The sequence below is a fragment of the Lonchura striata genome, chromosome 5, assembly GCF_050655825.1.
Source record: "Lonchura striata isolate lonStrDom1 chromosome 5, ASM5065582v1, whole genome shotgun sequence".
NCBI classification, from domain to species: Eukaryota; Metazoa; Chordata; class Aves; order Passeriformes; family Estrildidae; genus Lonchura; species Lonchura striata.
In genome coordinates this window covers 27,367,880-27,391,635 of record NC_140707.1, presented here as the reverse complement: position 1 = coordinate 27,391,635, position 23,756 = coordinate 27,367,880, and the positions used below count along the sequence as shown (strand labels likewise).

The 23,756-nt window shown below is 42.6% G+C and overlaps 2 protein-coding genes across 51 annotated transcripts in view; both read left to right on the top strand.

Annotated features, from left to right (window-relative positions):
* Positions 1-11,013, top strand: part of TNNT3 (troponin T3, fast skeletal type) — a 40,235-nt gene extending 29,222 nt beyond the window's left edge. For 47 of the 50 annotated variants that reach the window (XM_085581582.1, XM_085581565.1, XM_085581581.1 and 44 more), the window contains 9 exons: positions 1,609-1,627; positions 2,414-2,459; positions 3,235-3,351; positions 3,683-3,760; positions 4,010-4,123; positions 4,283-4,392; positions 5,222-5,312; positions 8,155-8,195; positions 10,621-11,013. In XM_085581582.1, coding sequence (XP_085437708.1) covers positions 1,609-1,627; positions 2,414-2,459; positions 3,235-3,351; positions 3,683-3,760; positions 4,010-4,123; positions 4,283-4,392; positions 5,222-5,312; positions 8,155-8,195; positions 10,621-10,669 — 665 coding nt within the window. In that variant the 3' untranslated portion in view covers positions 10,670-11,013. Of the gene's footprint in view, positions 1-1,608; positions 1,628-2,413; positions 2,460-3,234; positions 3,352-3,682; positions 3,761-4,009; positions 4,124-4,282; positions 4,393-5,221; positions 5,313-6,013; positions 6,055-8,154; positions 8,196-10,620 lie in introns of all 50 variants that reach the window. The other 3 variants (XM_085581570.1, XM_021526732.4, XM_085581538.1) reach the window with 1 other exon arrangement.
* A 1,735-nt stretch (positions 11,014-12,748) lies between these two features.
* Positions 12,749-23,750, top strand: MRPL23 (mitochondrial ribosomal protein L23). The gene is made up of 5 exons (XM_021526740.3): positions 12,749-12,793; positions 12,921-13,043; positions 13,662-13,744; positions 15,577-15,650; positions 23,403-23,750. Exons 1-5 carry the CDS (start codon positions 12,768-12,770, stop codon positions 23,565-23,567), a joined length of 471 nt encoding a protein of 156 aa, XP_021382415.1. The 5' UTR covers positions 12,749-12,767; the 3' UTR covers positions 23,568-23,750.
* The last annotated feature ends 6 nt before the right edge of the window (positions 23,751-23,756 follow it).

The window sequence follows — 23,756 nt, the reverse complement described above, 5'->3', positions numbered from 1 at the left end:
GGCAGGCAGTGTTCTTGCAGTAAATGAGAAAAGTCTACCCCTTAAAATGGCATTAATGAAATTTGTATGGGAAAGAGTGAAAAATAGGAAATGTCAATTTCTGATTTATTTTATCCATTTTTCACATCTTTTCTCTTGATTATCTCAATAACCCATTTCCAACCACTCTCTCAATTTTTTATTATCCAACACCCTTACATCTGATTGCCTCAATAAATTTTTTCCAGTGTAAGTTTTTTGCTGTTTTCCCCTCTTATAATATTTCATTTTCTTTTTTCTACTTTTTCTATTTGCTAGTCCAAATTTCCACCATCTGTCCCCAAACTGCTGGATAAAAATAAGCACTTGAAAAAATTTAATATCTTTCTGATTTATGATATAGATAACAGGGTTCATGCACCTGCTACTGAAGCAGTTATTCTTACTTTTACTTTACAATTTTTATTTTTTTTTTTTTTACCAGATTCAGTAAGCTGTAAGCTTTTTTACCTCAGTTCCTCCCAATGAGCCAACACAGGGAGAGTCTTGTATTGCAGAATGCATCAGCATCCCTGAAAGTTCAAATGTAGCGTGTGGTTATGAAAGTCAACCTGGGTCTCTGAGAGAATGGGCCAGAATAAGCACATAGGTTTAATTTATTTCTGTTTGTGAGAGCTATAGCACTCAACTTGCTGGCATTACGCTGGAGTGAATAACTAAAGTTTAAAAAGAATAGCAGGGAGGGAAGTTGACCACAAGCACAAATGTTAAACGAGTAACTCATATGACCAGCACGTCTGAGAGCCAGGGAAAGGTCACTTGTTGCAAGGGAACAATTCTCACTGCCAGAGGGCCCAGGCTGGCAGTCTCTGTGATGGTTTGGCCTGCCTATCAGGGCATTATGCCTCTCATGGAGATGAAAACATCATTCCCATTAATGCCCTTGGGAATTCTGCATGTACCTCAGCAGGAGAGGATGCTTGCTAAGAGAGGATGGTCTTTCCAAGCTGGGTTTGAGGAGCACCACACAGTGCAGAAGAATAAGTGTCTTCCACATGGCACTGAGGTATCTCAGGGACACGTGCCCTAAGATGTCTTGGAAGCCAATGAGCCTGGAGAAAATGTCTGTCATAAAAATTTTCCCTTCCTGGACTCCGTGTGAGGAATTTGAACAAAACTGGCGGAGCCTGGCTATCACTGAGATATGATATTGTGAATTCGAGTTAACTTTAACAAAAAAGTGCTGATTGAAAAGGCATCATTTTCTTCTACCCTCCAGCCCAGCTGGCCTCCTTAGAGCTTTGGTCAGGATGGTTTGAGAAATATAATTTTGCATTTACATAAAACCACTACTTTCCAGATGCTACATTTGGGACTTTTATATAGTCTTGATTATTTTCTGCCAAATTCTGTTTTGAGGGTAAAAACAGATTCACTCCTAGCAGAAGGGGTGTGTGAGTGTGTGTATTTGTTTTGGAAGTGCTTGAGATTTAACCAGTTTCTCTGTATGCTTCCCCTAAGATTAAATTTCCCTTCCCTCCTCTTACTTTAGCAGCTGGCGTGATCTCTGTTGTTTTAACTTTCTTCCTCTTTTTCCCTTCCTGTTTTGCTACATCCTTCCAAATACAGAGGAGAAGCCCAGAATAAAGTAAGTATGACGGGCAGGGTTTCAAAACCCTGGGCTCATTTTCCTGATCTGGCAGAAGCCCTTCGATTCTCTATTGGGCAAATGGCCACCAGCAGCCTTTCTGCAGCTCTCCCTCACACAGCATCCGTCTGTTTGTCCCTGCATGCCTTTCCAGGATGTCTGCTTCCTTCAGAGGATGCCTTAGCTGCACTTACTGGCCTGGGCCTTAAGACTTGTTCCTGGTAGAGTCAGAGAATTCATGGACTGTGTGAGATGCAGAGGGCTCACAGTATCCCAAAATACAGGCAGCTCCACAGTAAATGCTCTGAGAGGCCATGGCTGGGAAACTGCCCTCTCCATCCAGGGTCGCTGACAATGGCAAATATTGGGCTGGGCTGAGTTGAGCTTTGCTAAGGTTTACCTTGGACCTTCTGGCTCTGCACCTTCCCTTCCCACTCTGCCAACTGCCCAGGACAGAGTGTAGAGGCCTGCACAGGCAGAATCACAGAAAAACACATCTTTCCATGTGGTAGGGAATGACCGCAGGCTTTGGGAATAAAGAGGGGTTTTAGGGATAACTCCCTGCCCTGCATGACCTTCCAGGAAGGAGAGTGGTCCTTAGGAATTTTCTGGAGTAGTTTTCCACTGATGTGCTCTTTCACCCCTCCCTATATCCACCAACATTCCTTCTTGTCAGCGTGATTCCTGAGGATGGGGTAGAATAGGCTGTTTAAAAAGCTGCATATTCTTTAAGTTGAAAATCCTTTATTTTTCTTTTCTTTTTGTTTTGTTTTTGAATCTCTGCAGACTAACTGCTCCTAAAATACCAGAGGGTGAGAAAGTAGATTTTGATGTAAGTATTCCTGAGACTGGCTGTGTTAGTCCTTTGTACTTGATAATAGACATGAGTGCAAACCCACATAATTCCTCCTGCACTGGATATTGCTGAGGGTAGAGGCAAAGACAAAAGTATGGTTGATTTGTCATTTGATTTCAGCAAAAGGCTACTCTCTGCTCCGTGAAACTGAATGCATTCACTGATAATGTGACTAAGCTAAAGTCATGTATTTCTTTATTTTTGTTTATCTCCTTGAATCTTTGAAGCCATTATGAGGAGAAAGTGTTTTAGAGATCTCAGATCCTCTGTCCCACTGTTGCAAATGCCTTGAAAGTTACAAGCCATCATCTGTTGCTGAGAAACACTAGCTAAAATTACAATAATAAGTAGAGGGCCGAACACCTTCCTAGAATGTTGATAGAAAAATGAAGAAAGTCTGGCGTTGAAAAGCTCCACAGAAATATTTGCTTTGCCCAAAATGCAGGAATATTTTCCAAGTAATACATCTATTACAAAGCCAAGAGGAGGCAGCTGAATATATGCAAAGATAGGTGTATAAGCAAAACCAGGGATAAAACAGGGTGTAGGGAAATAGGAGATTTGGATTCTTTACACTTCTGGGCTCCTGACTGTTGCGTGACTGAGTGTCTGATTGTACCAAATCCATAGATTTGGATGGAAATCTACAGACATTTTCTGCTTTAGTTTCTCTGTGCATGCATGGTGCTGTGAATGACCAGCACATAATACTAGAGAAATATGGATTTAATGAGTTTTCCCACTTTTCTAGGACATCCAAAAGAAAAGGCAGAACAAAGACCTGATTGAACTGCAGGCCTTGATTGACAGCCACTTTGAAGCCAGAAGAAAGGAAGAGGAAGAACTGGTTGCCCTCAAGGAGAGGATTGTGAGTCCTTGTACTCCATTTCCCTGTACTAGATTGAGAGATCATCTGTAGATGAGAAGCTGAAACCGCTGTCAGACTTTGACAGAAAGCTGTGCTGTCATGTACAAGAAGTGACTGCTCAAGTCATCATCAAATGGCTTCTCCCCCATCTGTCCCCTCTCTTAGCCCCTTGTTTTATATCTGAGAATTGCACAGAGACCCTTCTGCTCACTCTAGAAAGAGAGAAGGTGGCTCACACTCAATGAAGCAAAGCTCTTGGTAGTGGGATGTAGCAGTGGAGGCAGGTAAAGCCACGGTGGTGATCCAATGCCTCTGCCACTGCTCCCTGCAGGAGAAGCGCAGAGCTGAAAGAGCAGAGCAGCAGAGAATCCGGGCTGAGAAGGAGAAGGAGCGTCAGGCAAGGCTTGCGGTGAGTGTCATTACTTCCCTCTCCTTGTCCCTGCATCCAACTTGTCCCTGCATCTAGAGACAGAAAAACTACAGGTTCTGCCTGCCTCAGTCCAGAGGTGAAATGACCACTCTCTAAAGCAAGGGCAGAAAACAGGAGTTGCTAATTCTCCTCAATGTACTTCTCCGATCACATTCCCTGCACTGACACTGTCTGCTGGGGAAGCTGGGAGTCTGTCCTGGAGTCACTTGTTTGTGTTGCACTCCACAGGAGGAAAAAGCACGCAGAGAGGAGGAAGATGCCAAGAGAAAAGCTGAGGATGATCTGAAGAAGAAGAAGGCTCTGTCCTCCATGGGTGCAACATACAGCAGTTATCTGGCTAAGGTAAAAATCATGGATTGATGAAAGAAATATGAAAACATTTAACGATTAAGCTGACTGAGAATAGTCTTCATTAGAAGTTGAGGAAAAGGCCCAGTGTTGAAATTGTTTCATTCAGGCTTAATTTCTGCAGTCTGATGTTAATTGGTGTTCTGAAAATAGGCTGACCAGAAGAGAGGAAAGAAGCAAACAGCTAGAGAGACGAAGAAGAAGGTCCTGGCTGAGAGGCGCAAGCCCCTGAACATTGACCACCTTAATGAAGACAAGCTGAGGTAACATGTTTATCCTAATTTATGGAGTGTAATCCACTGATATTTGGTTTTACTGTCCTGGAATCTTCTCTGGTGATAAAATGAGGTAGAGGAGCGGGCCTTCCTTGAAATTCATCATGGGACCCACTTAAGTTGTGCCCTTGCTTAACCTGGAGAATGGAGGAGAAATGGGAATGTAGGGAAGTGTTGAAATGGTTTGGTAGCCCTCTAGCTGTGCTCCTAGCATAGCTCTGTTAGCCTCTTCTGCTAATTAGGATTAGCTGCTCTCTGGACTAGCTCTGGAATTAGGTGAACAAGCCTACAGACTGGTATCTGTAGCATTCCCAGGGGTGAGTTATGCTGCTAAGGTATGAATAGGATCTCCATAAAGGCTGGAGGTTTGAAAGCTAAGTGCTCTGGTGCAGGGTAGTAATCAGATAATAGTCTGGACTGCATGTGTTGGAGTTTACACATGATTGAAAGATGAAGTTGGCTTACCTCAGCCCTGACACAGATGAGATTGCACAATGGCAACTGCTCTGCTTATCTGGGTGACCTTCAGAGTCCTCCTTCCTTCTTGTCTGATTCCACTGCAGTCTTATCTTTCATTAGGAGTTTGGGGGAAAATTAGAGTAATTATGTTAATATGTGACACATACAAGACTGCAAGTCTAAAAGACATGAAGGTGAGAAAAATGTGACCTTGAAAATGCTGAGTAGCTTTAAGAGAGCACAGAGGGTTTACAGGAAGATGTGTGAACGGCATCAAATAAAATTCATTATTAATATGAAAACAAAGGAAAATATCTGATGTCATGTGTTTCTTCCGTCTTCCCCCATAAACACACAGGGACAAAGCTAAGGAGCTGTGGGACTGGCTATATCAGCTGGAGACTGAAAAGTATGACTTTACAGAGCAGATCAAGAGGAAAAAATATGAGGTGAGTAGACAGGCCATTTTGCTAATGGCGCAGGGTCCGACATGTAAAAATCTCTCTGATTCATTTGGCAGAAGTCATGTTGATAGAAAAATGGACATTATTTGGATCTCCAACGACCCTCTGCAATATTTATGCAGCAAAATGCTTGGAACTGCATTCCCCTAACATACATACTTGAACTGGATTTCACGTTTTAGGCCAAAACTGAATAGATAATTTCTAAGGTTTTCAGTGCCTCATGGAAAGGCAATCCCAATGGAAAATGGACCCCCTGTCCTCTCCTGGAATATTGTTCATTCTTGTTTATCTATAGGTAACTGTGACCTGAAAATTCAGTAACTCTCAGTTCACACACCTCCATTGCTACGTAATATTTTTAGATCCATCTTTGATTTCAAACTTGAACGTTGTAAGTTTTATTCCATCCCAGACAGATTTCCTGTGGCTGAGCTCTCTGGAGTCACTGAAAACTGTCTCCAGAGAGGAGCATCTGACTGAAGTGTCATATGGTAACAGAAAGTGGGCATGTTTCATTCACACAGTCTCTGGATAGGGCGGCACTCACCTGCATTAGGTTTCAGTGGCTGAGAAATCCTACTGGATCTCTCTCTCTGTCTCGCTCTCCTTTTAATTCCCAATCACACAGACACATGCTGACAGTCAGTGAGCAACACCAATGTAACTATCTCAATCTCTCTTAGATTTTAACAATGCGTTGCAGGCTGCAGGAGCTTTCCAAGTTGTAAGTACAATGAACTTGCCTGTGTAACAGCAGCAGCAAAGGCTACCAAATGCATGAGCCTGCCGCATGGTCAGAGCCGGTGCCAGACAGGAGCTGGCACTTGGCTCCAAGTGCAGACAGAAAAGAGAAAAATGGATCTTATGTCTCTCCATTCACTTCCTTTTTCTCTCCTTTTCCATTCTTTGAAAAGATGTGGTAATTTAGGAAAAGAGTCATGAGTCCAACAGGGATTTGGTTAAAGAACTGAGCATGCAATCTATTGAGAGCACCTGAAAATAATTCCCTATCCAAAACCAGGTATTGCATGCATGGGAGCATCACCTCTGATGCATCACCTGGGGTACAAGCAGAAACACAGATACATGTGTAATAGCTTGGACTACAGTGTAGAGAGAATAGTATGGGTTTGGATAACTTCTCCACCTTGTGGCACATGGTTATCTAGATCCAGAATACTGCAGAGGACTAGCTTAATGGTAACAGGCCAAGTGGGTGTGGAAAAACAGGGAATAAGGCAGTGCCAGGGGAGGGGTACATGCTATGGTAAAGAGACCTCTGCATAAACACAGAGGTGGGTGCCTGCTGATGAAAAGCAAGGAGACTAAGTACAAAGAATGAGCAAAGCAGAAGGAAAATGCACAGCTAAGATGGGAACAGAAAAGTGGAAGAATAAAGGGAGGATGACAGCAGGAAAAAATAAGGAGAAAGGTAAGTGAAAATAGGAAAGAGAATGAGGGACACAAAGCAAGGATGCAAGGGAGAGAAAAAGGAAGGAAGCAGGACACAAAAGAGTCATTCTTTAGCTCTAGTGTCTGTTGCTCTTTGGTGCTTCATTGGAGAGTGAGTGTCATAGTCACGATCATAAGGTTTATGACTGAAGGTAAGTCTTAAGTGCTTGGGACAAATTGAAGACAACTGGTTCTCCTCAACACTTGGGGAAAATACTTGTCTGGAAAATAGCAATTTAAACTGCTGTGACAAATACTAAAACTTCCACAAGTAAGTACAAAAGCAAGTGACCTGTTGATCTTTCCTTGCTTGTGTTGTCCTGTTCCTGGTAATATTTCAGTCTCTTATGTTTTTTCTGTTTGCCATGGGAAGACGTGAGACAGGAATTACCAGTTCTTGGGGCAACTGGAATGTATGACTTTTGTTTTTCTTTTTTTGCACGCCGGGACCGTCAAGTGCGACTTTAAATACTCAAAATTTAGGTTGTCAAATTTTGGACTGGCAGAACCTGTGCAGAATTTTGAATTGCGTCAAAAGCAAAAGCAAAGCATACCTCATGGCAAAGGCATTTCTTCAGTCCAGGAAAACCAAGCTGAACACTAACTCAGTTACAAATTAGAAGATGAAGGGGCAAAAGTCTCTATTACATCCTAGTTGTAGGCTCTTCCAGTACATGAGTCCCTGGATTTCAGTAATGAGTTCAGGCCTACAGACCGAACAGAGTTACTAAGTCAGGCTATAATGTGTTTATCCCATGCAAGGTAGGTGTTTCCTCTTCTATGATCCTATGCATTAGGTAATCTCTTATTAAATGAGTGGCTGGGAAAGTGGTGAGTGCTGCAAGCTCCTCACCTCTTGCTCTGCCAGCCAGCAAAAGGTATTCCAGCAGAATGTGATACTCATCTTCCATTCCTGTGGTCCCCATCCAAAGATCACTGAAGATCTTTGGGTTTACACAAACACTTGATGCATAGGAGTAAGGGAAGTGTGAGCAGGTAGCACTGAATGATGAAGGTGATGGAGCCATTGGAGAGCTTTCCAGTTGGCCAAGGTGATATTCATTCCAGTTTGCCTGCCTGCAGTTTGACATGCAAGTTCATAGGAGATTAACTTCAATATGTAGAAACACTTCTGGTAAGGGTTATAAAATTCTACCTCTTCTGTCCCTTGACATATGAAGTTGGTGTGCGGATTTATTGCCAAGAAGTAACATTTCTGTCCTTCAACCATGGGTGAGCTTTTATTTCCAAGAAAGTATTAATTCCTCCTACAGGCGCCTGTTTTGAGCACTTCACAGGTAAAATGCTTCTCTCCTTGAGGGAACAAGGTTTCTTTGTCTCTAAAAACCCTGGTCATGTATGTTGTTTGCAGATTGTCACCCTCAGAAACCGGATTGATCAGGCCCAGAAGCAGTAAGTATTTATATCCCCATCCTAGCTCCTGGCTTGGGGATATCTTCTCAGTGTTCAAATGTGTCACTTCAGCCTCAACACTGACATTTTCTTGTTGCAATGAAATGGGGCTAGAGATGGAAGAGCAACTCCCATCCTGCCTCACATTGAGAAAATGAAGGGGAAACTGAAGTGAATGTAACACCTAACAAGAACAGATCATGTTTCTTCACACCATACCTTCAAAAATTTCCTCTGATTATTGTTGGGTTTTTCAAACACCTGATTGAGGTGCTTTGAATACTTGAGGGACTACAACCCTTGTTTATGAAGGATAAACAAGTGGTTGCTAAGTTTAAGAAGAATGGTGTGTAACAAGACTAACATAATGGGATTACTGTTGTGAGTTCTTTTCACTCATCTCTCTCCCACTTTCCTTCACCACAAGACTATTTCATTACTTTTTTGAGTCTAATATCATTATTCTAGGTGTTTTTAATGGATTTATGAGATACCAGGGGTAGACACAACTTGAAGGTTAGAACATGCAGAAAAGTGACACACACAGAGAAGTAACTGCAGGGCAGAAAGGGAGGTCTCCAGTGGTGGGTTTGCTCTTCTCTGTGCATCTGTATATTTTTACCAAAGTCACACCAGGAATGAAGCAGTGGTCTTTGGTGATATATTTGGATGACCAGTTGCTGCCTTCCCACTTCCTCAAGATACCCTGGCTTATCAAATGAATGTAACGCTGCAGGTTTGGTTGTCTGTAATGCCAAACATAAGGCTTGACCTCCCCATGGTATTTTCTGTACAGAAGTGTAGGCTGATAATCATCAGCAGAATGCACAGCTGCAGAAGGATGCCATGGCTTGTCTGGGTGCTCCTGCTCTTGTGGGGTGCTACCACACCAGCCACAACAGGCCTTCTTGTTCCCCAAAAAGACATGATACTCTCCCAGGACATTATTTGAAAAGGTTGCACCAAGAAGCCCAGAGCTAATGAGATTTCTGTGTGCTTAAGTTTCTATCCCTGCTAGACACTATCATTCCAAGGCAGTGCCTGCCAGTGTGTTATACAAGGATCAAATGAGTCTCTTGCTTCAGACTTTATTAAATCTCCTTAAGCACACTCTAAAGGTTAGGTGTAACATCAAACATCACAGGTGCTTGTAGACATAAAAGGACTCTGTCTTTGTTTGAGGAGCTATGCAGTTCCTACACTGGGTTTTGAACCTTCAGAAAGGCTGGCAAAAGGGGCATAGAGCTTAATTTAAGATAAGCAGAAAGTGCATACTCTCTTTTATGTAAACCATCATTTTTTTTCAAATAGACCAAGCCTATCTTGGTCAAAGGTAAAGTATCCACTATGTGTTTGTCTCTGTCACTGTGCTACATCCTTCTGTAAATATGGCTGGTGCTCTTGAACCAATCCATGGGGCAGCACAACAAAAATCTCCCCAGATGTCATGTTCCCATGTTTTTCTTCTCCTTGGAGGAATCAGTGGTTCTGAAGAAAGGCCTTTGTTGGCAGCAAGGCCCCACCACCTTGTGCCTGCTCCCCAGCCCCACACTCTGCATGTGCTTTGGTTCAAGAAGCAGCCTCATCATTGTGTGTGTGAGCTGGAAGGGTTTGGGGGTGTGCCAAGCCCCACAAACCAAGGTGCTGCTAATGGGAACTAGTGCAGAATCTAACTCAACTAACTTCCTGCCTAGCCCCATTCTGAGTTCAGGCTTCTCAGGCAGAAGGTAAGTGGCTTGCATGTTGGATTGCTCTTCTGTGTGCAAGAACTCTCGGAGAGAGTTTGCCTCAGGTGATTTGAGTGGGGAGGGTAGCTGGATTGCTCCCACACACCATGAATAAGACAGGGATACTGATAGGAGATCAGGCCTAAAAAATAGTTTGAATTATTTTGGAAGCTCTGTTCTCACTATATAAACAGCCACTCTTCCTTTGCTAGAACAAAGCACTTCTTAGTTGTATTTAAATTACTGTTCAGCTTTTTGCCTCCACTACTGAATGTAGTATCTGGGGAATTTGATCAGAGTTCTTTTATACTGAGCAAATTTCTCTAGATAGAGTTCTAAATCCTAAAATCCAGAGCACAGCAGATTTCAGATATTCAGAAAATATAAAGTCTGTGCCTGCATAGGCCTGTCACTTAGTTTGGAGACCACCTAGATTTCTACCCTGTAATCCAGGAGTCTGGAAGGGTCCATCCCTTTCAGGCATGCACATCCTACCTTTCACACTAAGAGCCCCAGGAGGAATATTTGTCCACGATATCAACAATATTTTTCTCAGGATGTGGTCAATGGCAGGTGTGCCCAACATGTGAGAAGTGAAAGCAGTTGAGACCTAACCTTAGAGTCAGAAATGCAGAGTGGCCACAGAGCCCCTGTGCTTCCATCATGCTGACATGTTTTCCTTTCCTTTTGCATTGTAGCAGCAAGAAGGCAGGAGCCAAGGGCAAGGTTGGTGGGCGCTGGAAGTAAAGCACCAGGCAGGATGGCCTTTAATGGTGTGCTGAACCCCTGCTGGTCTCCTCTTTCCTCCTTCACCGATCACTTGTGTTCTCATGCCTCAATGATAACAAAAATCACATCAGCCTGGATTGGCTATTGCTGCTGCTTTTCTTCCTGGAGGGGTCTGGTGGCTTCCTCAGGCAAGGGGAAGCAAGTTCCCTGTGGAACTGGGATGACTCCTTGCTGGCATCTTCAATTCCTGCTGAGCATGTCCCTTATCCTCCTGATACCAGTCCTATGCTGTCCTGTAGATTGCTGTGTACAAATCTCTGGATTTTGTAAATAAAGCACAACCAGTACCTACTCCAATAACAGCCCTCTGGAATGGTGTTTTGTATTTTATTTAATGCCTTCCCATTTTCCAAGGATTTGGGAGTTGGTCCAAATCCTTACTTAGTATCATTTGATCTGTTTCTCCAAATGTGAAGAGGCTCAGCAAAGTCTCAGGTTTGGGGGCCTGTTTTAAGCCCTCGTACAGGCAGATACCAAAAGCCGACTGTTCTCAGGGGGCTCATAATCTGGCTGCCAAATGTAGCTGAAATTGACTTCAAACTTCAAGTGATGAAGTGAATCAAAGAATTGGGAATAAAGGAACAAATCTACAGAAGTGGTAGTTCTTAGCACATAGCTTTTATTAAATGCACACAAGTGCAATAGAGAATGATTAATTCAAATATTACATTAAAATATTTATCGAGGCTGTTAGCCTGCATACAATATTAAAGTCCAATGCTGAAGTGTGAATTACTTGGTTAATTCAATGTAGATGTCAAAACATGAGTGGCTGTTACTAAATTTGAGAGGCAAGCTGTTCTGTAGGGCCTCTTGTCTTTGCCAAGCATTGAACTGCCCTGGTGGTGGGAAGCCCGTTAGAGCTTCTCCCATGTTTCCAAATTTCTATTTCTGATACCTGTTGGCTCTCTGTTGGCATGTGCTGAAGTGTCATGGACTCATCAGTGGTTTAGGTGTGAAGAGGCCTGAAAGACCATATAGCTCCAACTCCCCTGCCATGGGTAGGAGCACCTCTCATTAGACCAGGCTATTCATAACCCCATCCAACCTGGCCTTGAACAGTACCAGCGATGGGGCATTCACAGCTTCTCTGGACAACCTATGCCAGTGCCTCACCACCCTCCCAGTAAAGAATTTCATCTCAGCATCAAATCTAAACCTTCCCCCTCTGTTTAAAACAGCTGCCCCTTGTCCTGTCATGGGATACCTTGGTAAAAAGTCTTTGTCTTTCTTGTAAGCCCCCTTACGTACTGAAAGGTCACAATCAGGTCTCCATGGAGGCTTGTTTTCCAGGCTGTGCAGCCCCAGCTGTCTGCCTGTCCTCACAAGGGAGGTGTCCCAGCCCTTCCAGCATCCCTGTGGCTTCCTCCGGACCTGATCCAACAGCCCTGTGTGTGTTGTGCTGGGGTCTCACCAGTGTGGAGGGCAGGAGGAGAGTCAGGACAGGACCAAAGGAGACAGCACTGCAGCATCCCACAGAGACTAGATTTTCGTGTAGTCACACGACTGGTAGGGTTGGAAGGGACCTCTGGAGATTGTTCAGTCCAACCCCCCTGCTAAGGCAGTGTCACCCAGAGCAGGTGACACGGGAATGTGTCCAGGTGGGTTTCAGTATCTCCAGGGAGTGAGATTCTACATTCTCCCTTGGCCAGCCAGTGAACTCTCAGTGTGAAGATGTTCTTCCTCGTGTTGAGGCGGAACTTCTGTTCCAGTTTACAGCCATTGCCCCTTGTGCTGGGCAGCGCTGAAGGGTCTGGCACCATCCTCTGGGTACCTGCCTTTGAGATATTTGTACGCGACAAGGAGAGCCCCTCCGAGTCTTCTCTCCTCCAGACTAAGCAGCCCCGGCTCCCGCAGTCTCTCCTGCTAAGAGAGACGCTCCAGGCCCCTCCCCATGTCCCTCTCCGGCTGCTCCTTGTCCTTGTCCCCGTGAGGCGGCCTGGGCCGGGCTCAGCCCCGCGGGCCGGGGCGGCGGCCGTGCCGCGCTCCTCCGCGCCAGCAGGGGGCGCCGCCGCGCCGCCGGAGCCGCTCTGGGCCGGCGCTGCCACGGGCGGCCATGGCGGCGGGCGGCAGGAGGGCCGTGTGAGCCGGGCGGGCCGGGCCGGGCCGGGAAGGGAAGGGAAGGGAAGGGCGGCGGGGACCGCTGGGGCTCAGGCGGGCCGCGGGGTGGGGGGTCGGCCGGTCGGTGAGCGGCGGTGTGTTCCCGCAGGTACCCGCTGTTCCAGAGGGGCGGCCCGCAGCTGCGGATCTTCCGTCCCAACTTCTTCATGCTGGCGGTGCGGCCCGGCGTGCCCCAGCCCGAGGACACCGTGCAGTTCCGCGTCTCCATGGAGTGAGTGCGGGCACGGAGCCGGCCCGCGGGCGCAGGGCCGGCAGGGAAGGGCCCCTCTGCATCGGGCAGACCTGGCGGAGGGCACGGATTTGATGACGAGCTTTGCGTGCCTCCTCTCCCCGAGTGTTGGCGAGGCTCGGCCTTCCCAGGGACGGGCTTGGGAAGAAGAAGGGCTTAGAATTTGATCCAGAGTAAGCAAGGTGGTATCCAGTTATTTGTCAGGACTCTCTCAGCCTGACCAGTTTGCTGGCACACATTAGAACCTATTAGAACCTAGACTGTGGCAGGTTCTGTAAGATCAGCAGCTCCTACTTGGAATAAAGGCGTCTCAGGTTGGGCAGTGAGAAAGCCTGCTGAACACAGAATATACCTGGCATTTTGAATGTTGAGGCTACAGAGGATGAAGTATTTGACAGTTGTTACAGTTTATGGTTCATAAATCGCTGTGGCAGTGTGTGGTCTCGATTGAGTTTACACTTTCATGTTGTAAATCTGTCTTGGTTAAAGCAAGAAGAAGACATATTTATTCCTCAGTATCAATCAGTCTCTAGTTTATTTTGTTTAAATATTTACACTTCTTTTTCTTTCTTTCCCCAAAATGTTTTTTTCATTGCCTAGAATGACAAAACTGGATATCAGGAATTACCTTGAAAGAATATACAATGTGCCTGTAGCTGCTGTGAGAACCAGGATACAGTATGGTAAGTGCAGCTGAATAACGCAAAGGATTGCATCCCTGTGCAGCCAGAGTAGACTTTTACTTTTCAAAAGGTCTGTTAGATTTCAGCAGACTTTGGATGCGGTGGTTCCAGGTGCTTAGCTGTTAGCATAGTTGTTTATTCATCCCCTCAAATGAACATGCACCACTTCATATTTGAATGCTGTGATTAAATGATGATGTAAGTTTCACTCTAAAAAGAAAAATCTGGATTTAAAAAGGATGATCATCCTGACAGTTTTATAGCTTGTGCTTTTGTAGTTGATACTTGAAGACCGGTGGGTGTCTCCCTTCAGAAGGAACTGCTTCATGTGTTTTAGTACAAGTAGTAATTTAATTTAAATTCAGCTGTAGCCTTCATTTAAAAAATGAGCTGAGATTAGTTTGCATGCACACACAGGAGGTGTTACGGTCTAACAAAAGGTAAAGTTTGTAGAGCAAAGAAGAATCCTCTGTTGAACCAGTAGATAATGCCAGAAAAACATATTGACAAACTTTCAGGTTTTTATCATCTGTTGTTACCAGATTTCTGCTACAGACTTGAATGTTTCCATTTGTGGTATTTCTCTCTTGTCCAACCCCTAGAAACAGTAACAAGAACAAAAAAACACCCAAATGTCTACCAAAATCCCAACAAAAAAACAACCCAAGAGAAAAAGAAAAAACATCCCTAGTTTAACCTATGCTGAATTCTGACTTAGAGGCAGATGAACTCATCTCTAACTGAAATAAGATAAATCTAAATAATATCACCTTTACATAGGGTTGCTTCCTTCCCCAGAGCTTCTCTGATTGCAGTTTGGATGCAGTCAGAAATAGTTTTTTTTTTTTTTCTCATGTTAATTTCCATTTTTTATTACCAGGCAGTGTAATTATTGGATGGAGAGTGACTTCTTGGTTAGGACATCTTTGATGGCTGGATTTTTGATTTTTCATGTAGTGACTCTATGAAAGGAATTGTCTATTTACAATGGTAAGATAAAGGATGATTGTAAAAGGAATAGGAAAAAAGACCTGTAGTAGTGAAAAATGAAGGATAAAATAAAAAGCTTCAAAATAAGGTTCTAAAACTCTTAACTTACAAAGGAAGGAGAAATCTCTGTAATACGCTTATGTGAAAACCAGAATTAAATTGTCATAAATACAAACACATGTAGTTCCAAACAGCACTGAAAAATAGTCATGCTTGTCCTTAAAACCATTTTGTCCCCCACTGCTAGTTTTAGATGATTGTATATAGACAGGGATTAAAGAGGGTTACAACTCCCAATAGTCTGAGAGCTTTAGTATCTACCTGACACGAAGGGGGAGAATTGTACTCCCCACTTCAGTTGTGACCAGCATGGTTGGAGAAGCTTGAGGTGCTTTAGTTTGTTTGGATGTGGAATATAATATCCTGGTGTATAAACAGTGATCCAGCTCGTTGCTGAATAGTAAAAATTGTCAAGTTTAAGGCTACTCAGTGGTAATTTTCCCCTTGTCTTCCTGAAGCTGTGGATGTTGGGAAGGCAGTTTATCACCCCTGGCCCCTACCTGGGGCACTTTTCTCCTTGCTTCTTTGCAGACTTTGTGTGTGAAGGCACAGTGGCAGCAGGCTGGTGATGCCTTCTTTCCCTGCTTGTAAACAAGGAGAGCAGTGTCTACCAGTGTATTAAAATACACTTTAATAATTGTGGTACTGTGCTAGTAGTGAACAAAGAGTATTCCTCTTAACAATAAATTAGAGATAGCCGAGTCCCTTCTTCAGCTTAGCCTTGCTTTGGAGAACTCAGAAGTCCTGGGAAGTAAAAGGTGTGATTCTTTTCATTCCTGCAGGTGCAAACAACAAGAGGAATCACAGGAATCAGAGAGTGAAGAAGCCAGATTACAAGGTCGCTTATGTACAGCTGGTGAGTTGAGTTAACATGGAAGGCACTGTTAACCAGCCAAGCTGAAAGTAATGCCAGTGAGTTGTGCTGGTTGGCTGAATTATTTCTGCCAATCCTCTAATACCAACAGTTTTTTTAACACATTCCAGAATGTAAAGAGATTTAAATGACTTGCTCTACAGATCAAATTCAAACAAAATAAGTCCCGTGTTGGTTTGAGGTCTGTCTGTAGGTTGTGGGCTGATGTCATAGGGTGCTGTTTTGCCAGAGAGTTTCATGCTGACCCTGTAGTCTGTGTGCTGGAAGGTTCACAACTTATGTGGTTGATTGCTGAAATGTCTAGTAAGTGAAAGAATATATTGTGAGGGTAGGGAACTTCTTATTAAAGGTCTTTGAATTTCAGAGAAGACTAAGGCTTATTCCTTGGGGAGCCTTTAGTCATGTCTAAACAAGTTTGCTTTGTGGCTGGACAGGTCTCTGAAACATATATTGGTTGCCCAGTGGAAAAGGAGCTTCATGTTCATGTAAATTTCTTTCATAACAGGACCAATTTATAGTTTAAACTTCTGTCGGGCTTACCTGTCTTTATGCAAAAAAGAAGTGCAACCAGTGACAGAAAACCCCTTCACATACCGAAATGACATTAAAGGGATGGTATTCATGGTTGTAAAACCAGAAGCTCAAAATTGCAGTGGGCAACACAACGTCACTGTTAACTCTGTCTTGGGACAAGGATTCAGTGTTGGAGGAACACTCTGTGACCCTAAAGACTAGTTAAGATTTCATATGGACTTGGGGTCAAACTCGAGAGGCACAAACAATGGGAAATCTGATTTTTAATATTTCAAAGTTTAAATATACTTAGAAGTTTTTTTCTAAGCCCTTCTGGGAAGGGGAGTAGAAAGGAAAGTGAGGACAGTGTTTTTCTAGACAGCCCTTACCTAATTTAAAAGAACAGTGTAAAGTTCAATGTTACTAAAAAGTAACAGTTATATTTAGATGAGTTAATTTTATTTACTGTGTTGAAGTTAAAGGCAGCCTCATCTCTGTGAGGATTTTACATTACTATGGCTAAAATGCACATTCATTTTTTCAAGGAAGAGTTTGCTTTGGTGAGCAAATTCTCCCTCCTGGATTGTCTGTGTTAGGTTTTTGTTTGCTGGAGAGCAGGACTGTATGATTAGGAAGTGAATGCTTGAATTGATGATCTTGTATCTCACAAGTTGCTTTCTCTGAGTGTTGTTCCCTTTAGTAGGAAGTTGCAGGCACTTTCCATTGCCACAGCCCCTGCTAGTGACTTCCTTGCTTTTAGAAACTTGTTTCCCAAGACAGAAGGAGACATAGGTCTCTAGTGAACTGTAGTCAGTTCTCAAATTTTATTTCACTGTAATGCAGTCTTTTGTCCTATGTCTTCTGAGGTGAGAAGGAGGTAGTCTGCAACCCATAGATACTCAGGGGGAAGGAGTGGGAAGCAGAATGCTGCTGCTCTGTTGGAGCAAGAGGTTTAAGGCAGTATCTTTTTACATATTTCACATTTAGCCTCTCAACCTGGAATAGTTGCCATAACCTTAAGCATTGGTCAGCCCAGGTGTGGAGATTTACCTAAACAAGCTTGGTATTGGAGGCAGGTGCACAGGAGTAGTTTGATTGTTCCTCCAGCCTCCCATTTTGTCTTCTAGGCAATGCACAGGGCACTGTTGCACTGTAGCTGAGGTCTCATAGTACATGGGACAGCAAGAGTCCCTTACTGCCTTACACTGTAGTTACCATAATAAGTTCTTAAGGAATGCCATGTTTTCTATCTCTTCCATGAACAGGGTCAGGGGACCACTTTTTGGTGATGTTTTTCATGTCCAGGGAGGGAATCCTGGCCATTTGTTAAACTCTTGCTAGTGAAGCTTGGTGTCTGTATTTTTTCCTCACCTCATTCCTGGTCTCTTTGGTCTGTTTTTCTCCTATTGTTGTTGTGGTCTGTTAATTACAATAACATTTAGGTTTCTTTATTCTTCCCCCTTTCTCTTTTTACTTTTGTTTCTTGCTTTTCATCACTAGCTCTGATATCTCAGACAATGAGCTCCCAGCTCTGTGTTCACACCAGCTTGAAACAGTGGGTGAAGCCAGAAACCCAGTGTCATTTCTGAATCTAAAGGGTTCGCCTTCGTTCTCATTCATGGTGTGATCAGGCCATTACAGGCCCCATGCAGTCCATTGTTACTATCTGCCTAATTTAGGAGTCTTTGGTAACGACTGTAAAATCCTTATTTTCATGAGAATTAGTTTGCATCTGCCATGAGTCAGAGTAGCTGGGCTTTCCCACCATTTTTACCAGCTGTGTTTTCTCTCATTAGTCCAGTTTCAAGTTAAAACTGCTTATGACTGGAAAAATATGAATATGTTTTTGTAAGCTTTTGGGTTGATCTTTCGGTTGCCCACTAGGTGGAAGTATTGCTCTTTCCAGTGTGACATTGCAGCTGTGGTGCAGTTTACCTGAATGAAAATTGAGTTTATTCTCATGAGTAGTTATGTTTCCCTGCTTCATAAAGCATCACCTTATGTGTCCCAGTGCAACACACACATCCTTTGACTTACTGCAAGTATCTCAAAGGTGGAAGGTGTATGAAGTCATAGTCAACATGCCCTTAGGTGTTAGACTATGCCCCAGCTGCTCCACATGTAAGCATTGTTGTCCTTTCTTTTCCAAATACTATTTCTTGGATATTCAGAGCTGTTTACTTTATTCTCAGGCGGTAACTGGACAAATACATGATCTGTCCAAGCATAATATTTTCACACTAAAAAAATACCTCGAATCATAGAAGGCTGTGGATCAACAATATCTTGCCATTCCAGAGCCTGCTTGCCTTTTTTCCCCTTTTGGAATGTGGTAAGAAAGGTTTAAGTTAGAGACTTATGGTCCTGTTTATCAAATGCTGCTTTTCTACTGTTCTATTTTTTAAATTAAACCCAAGTTTTGTATCTTTGCAAACTAGATAAAATACATGTAATACAGCAGCCTTTCTCCTCACTTCAATACATCTATAATTGTGATTATGAAAATAATTAAAAAAAAAAAAAAAGAAGAAAAGAAAGACAGTGGGAAACTTTGCAGTTGAATTAACATCAGGGAAATGAAAAAAAAACAACATCCCCTCCTTCTCCTCCTTCAGTGTTCTCACTGGTTTAGCTTAGCAGGTGTTAGTACCCGTGGGAGCACAACTGTAGACAAGCCTCTGGAATCCAGACCTATTTTTAATTAAACCTGTTTTGAGAAATCTAGTGGAGATGGCTTTAAAAAGGAGTCTGACCTTGTCAGCGTTAGGACTAACACCTATTTAGCTGTTTGAATCATGGCACCGTTGGGAACATTTTTGCAAATGCTTTCTCCTCAACCCCTGTTTAGAGTATCCTGTACATTCACAGTACAGGATAGCCTATTTGCACATCAGATGTGACAGCAGTTTTCTTTTGAATTCAGAGGAAACTTGGGTGATCCATATGCAGTGTTGTTCCTGAGTGGATTTTTGAAGTGGCTTTCTGTGCTATTTTTCTATACGTTTTAGCATCAGATGTTACTACTGCAATAGTAGGAGAATTGTTCAAATGCACTGGATTATTAAACTTAGCTGCATTTGCTGCTACTGCTGGACTGAATCCCATGCTTTTGGGAGTCCAACATTTTCGTAGTTAATGATACAATAAACATCACTTTTCTGTTAATTCTGAAGGACAGTAGTAAGTGCTTCAATTATCCAAATAACCAGAAGATCTCACAGCTGTTTACATGATTGGTGTTTGCTGCATCATTGCTGCACAGTAATATCTGTGCTGATCTTCCATTTCAGGGGACTCAGAGGTCAGAGAAGTATGAGTGAATTTGTGATGGATAATCCTTCCAGCAGTTTTCTGACGTGAGACTCAGCAGTGAAAGGCCAGCACTTGACTTCATAGGCTTAATTATGGTCACTTAACTTCTCATTAAAATGAATGGAGGCAATTGTGCCACTCCTATGATAACTCCTTAGACTCCAAGAACAAGGTGTGTTTTCAGCCTTTCTTAGGATAAAGGCTTGAAATCTAACGGGGAAAATGCATGTTCGATGCTTAAGTCACTTTTTGTGTGAAGAATGTTACTAGCATTTAACAAATGAATCCTCATAAGGCCTTGTATATAATTCACTTTCATTTTGGGTAATACTGAATTGAGAATTAGAGGACTAGCAGTTTAAATGGTCCCTTTTCTGTTATCTGAGCACTCTCACTTGTGAAACCACACATCTCACTTGTGCATAACCTTAGAATTTGTAGGAAAAAGGGAGATCACTGGGAAGACCCCAAACTGAGAAGAGCAATGTGCAAAATCATCATGTTGCCTTTACTTTTTTAGGTGTTCAGTGCCACCTCTGCTTTGTTCGGGGCTTTTTGCTCCTTTTTTTAATAGTATTGTAAGGCTTTGCTTGAGAGCAAGGTGAACACATGGTGGTAGAGCTTGCCCTGACAAATTCCAGAGTATCAGGGGATTACTTCACATTAGTGAAAAAGAGCTTTTGTTGTCAGTGCACCACCCACTTCCATGACAGACTGAATTATCCTAGCAAAATTACTTTTTTCCAGTGTCTTTTTCACAGGATTTTTTTTTTTTTTAGCACAGCTGTGTTGAGTAGAAAGGTGGTGTTATCTTCTCCCCTTTTCTTTGTGCTTCTAGCTAAGGTAATTTTGCTGGCAGAAGTTCTAAAGCAGAAGCAAGTTCTAGCCTTTTTAGAGACTACTTCAGCTTATGATAATTTCAGTAATTCAGCAATTAAAGGGATAAATAGCTTGCAAAATGTAAAACTATGGACAAATGCAAGGTTTTCAAGTAGGGCAGAATCTTCTTTTCCGGTTGAATATGCCAGCACTTCATGTTCTAGCAATTTGTAAACCAGATAAACCCTGATGAACTTGGTAAAAATTGCTTGCTTCATTCCAGTGAGGATTTCATTCTAAGAATGCATTTATCATATGGTTGTCAGATGGTTGCTATATAGAAGGAAAAACCTCTGCAAAGAAGAACTTTAATGAAAAGCAGCACTGTGCAAAGGAGTGACAAGCCCTCTGTCCCTTTGGTAGCCTTTTTTTTAAGGAGGTGGCATATGAGCTTGAGCCTCAGTAGCCTCTGGCATTATGTAGAAGATGCATTGAGTGTAAATATGCCTGGACAGACTCACAATCCTTTATGTAAGTCGATGCCTTTTGGTATTTTTGAAATTTTGAAATACCCAAGATACAGGCTTCTTCTGAAAAGCAGCTACTGAGCATGCACAACAGCTATTTTTCAAACAGCTTTCATCACTCCAGACCCTTACAGTGCAGTATTACTGCAGAGTATTGTTACTTAAGATTTATCAACCTTCAGTTCTCAGGGTGTAATGTCTTGGCTGTTTCAAATCGTGTTTGGCTGCCAGCCAAAATCAGAATTTCTTCACAAAACAAGAGCTGGAAAGAGCCGACTTGTCTGTGCTGATTTGGATTTATTAAAAGACTCCAGATACAGATTGACATTTTCAGCTCAATATTTGACTTCCACCAGCCTTGAAGGGGGAACTGTGAGCACTTTGATAAACAGCTTAAAGGTTCGTCTGGTTTTGCTACAGCCTCTGTGTGTATCTTTTTTGGTTTTTCCCGTTTTTTAAAATAATAACTGTTTTGCAATGCTTGGTGAATTACTGTGGAAGTTGTTAGTATGCTTTAGGGACGGCTTTCCTTCATTCTCCAATAAGGGAAATGCATTGGTCCTGGAAGCATACCAGAAGGCAAGAGCTGCATAACAAGAACAGTCCCTTACTACACTGTTACCAATATTAATAGTTCTCAGATTTTCAGTGGAGGTCGTGTGCCTACCATGTTAGCCTGAGTTGTTTTTTGACTTATTTAGCTAAAATGGCTTCCTCTCCAGGGCAGACAGGTCTTTAGTGTGGGCCCTGTCTGTTCTGTAGGTCCTGCAGTTAAAACACAGCAATTTTTTGTAATATTAGCAAATTCCTTTCCAAATGCTTCAGTGTGCTAAAATCTTGGGCAGTGCTTGGCCTCAAGGGTGCTTGTTGCTGATCCTAGTACAGGAAGATGTTCAGTAGGCTGCAGCTTTGGGCTTGCTCAAGGACCCTGGTAAGTCCAATTTCTGTGCCATGAAATGGGACTGACAGCTTTAGCTGTCAGAGGACAGCTATTATGAGGATACCTGTTGGTAATTTAAAGGTACAAAAGAGCTGAAACCCCAGAGTGTACATCAATGGAAAAGAAAACCTTGATATGTTCCATTTGAGCTTATCCAGGCTAGGCTCAAGGAAAAAGCAATGTACACAGCAGCTCCCTTGTTGTTTTTGTAGTATGGTCAGGCTCTTAGGAAACCCCCAAGAAGTATGCACTACAAAAACAACTGGAGCATTGCTGGGTAGAGTTGGTATTTTGTAGATTCCAGTCTGGATAATCTCATCTGGGATAATACATGCTTTTTTCTCTCCAAAGCATATGAGGTTTAGATTTTTTCACACCTGTTATTCGCCTGGTTGAGTGTATATGATTAAATAAAACATAACAGACATTCAGCTGGGTTACAGACATGGTAATGGTTCTGTTGGATTTATTTATGTCATACTTCTGATCCCAAAATGCAGAGTAGGTATGCTGGGGAAGGCTCCTTTCATGTCCTTTGTGGAACCATGTCATAACTGAGCCTCTTGTTTGGTTGTATTTACTGCATAAATTTAAAGACTGGCTATCTGAAAAAAAAAGCCAAACCCACCTGTTTTTATCTGAAACAGTTAAATGTTTTTCTTGAGATTTCTGTATGCAGAATGCTGCCAAAGAGTTAATCTATGGTAACGTTTATAAGTGTTTTGGAGAATAGTTTTAGGGTTATGGGTGACCAGTTACAAGTTTTATTGTGCAAGGTCCCATACAGCATAGGAGGGCTGATATTGTTGAGTTTAATGAAGTTGTGCTTAGAGCAAACACCACTAAAAATAAGTAGGTAATGTTAATGGGATAGTTCATTTCCACAGAAAAATGGTTTCCTGCTGCTAGATAAAAACCAGAGACCAAGCAATGTTTGTTTTCCAAGTGGGAGACATAGATCTGATGATGGTGTTTCACTAAAATGACTTGTCTGTTAGGCAGAATGACTGATGCAGATGTAATCGCTTTAATCTCATTAGTGATATATTAGACAGATTGTTCCCACTGTAATTGTTTTACACCATAGACTTTATGTCTGTTGATAAGAGACCTCTGATATCTGTTATTCTGTATTCCCACATTACACCCTCTAATAACAGCTGCTAGGACTGCTCTCTCTTATCCTTAGCGGAGATCTAAACAACTACAACCACTACTCATATCCTGAGTGTTAACATAATGAATGCCTGCTCCACTGTGTATTTCCCTGGTGGTGTTACTTTAACAAAATCACTTATTTTGCTCATCTTGCTTTTACTGTATGACTCACACAATATCTCTGAGTTGATTCAAAGTCTTTGAAGAGATGTTCCATTTCCTGATCATTCATCTGTTAAAAAAAAAAAAAAAAAAATGTCAGTATCTTAAGTAGCACACAGGAGGAGAGGCTGAAAGTTAGGTTTTGAGGAAAAGGGATGTACATGTATCTTGGGGACATGGGTGGAAAGAGATTTTGGGAGGTCATTCTGCACTAGCTGAAAATTCAGGGTGGTGTTTCACCCTAAGATCATAGCTACTGCAGAAAGGCTGGAATGTCTCTCTGACCATTTGTTTTCTCTTTAGGGTCAAGGACAAACCTTTCAGTTTCCCAACCTATTTCCAGAGAAAGAACAAGACGCAGAAACTCGCTCTTTCGATGACTTCAGGGATAAATATATGGAGAAAGAGAAGCAGAAGCAGGAAGGTGACCCCAGACGAGGTGGAGTCCCTGATTGGTTTGGACTTTGAAGCCAGCTGCCTTCCTTTAGGCCCAGAGGGATTTTGATTAGCACAACTTGCACTCTTCTCTTTTTGTAAAGACCGAATGTTTATTCTTGAGCAGCCCTTGCTAGCATGTCTTTTTTTTCTGGCTGTTTGTACATGACTACAACAAAATGGCCCTGAAGAAATAAAAAGGTAAAATAAATCTGACTGCAC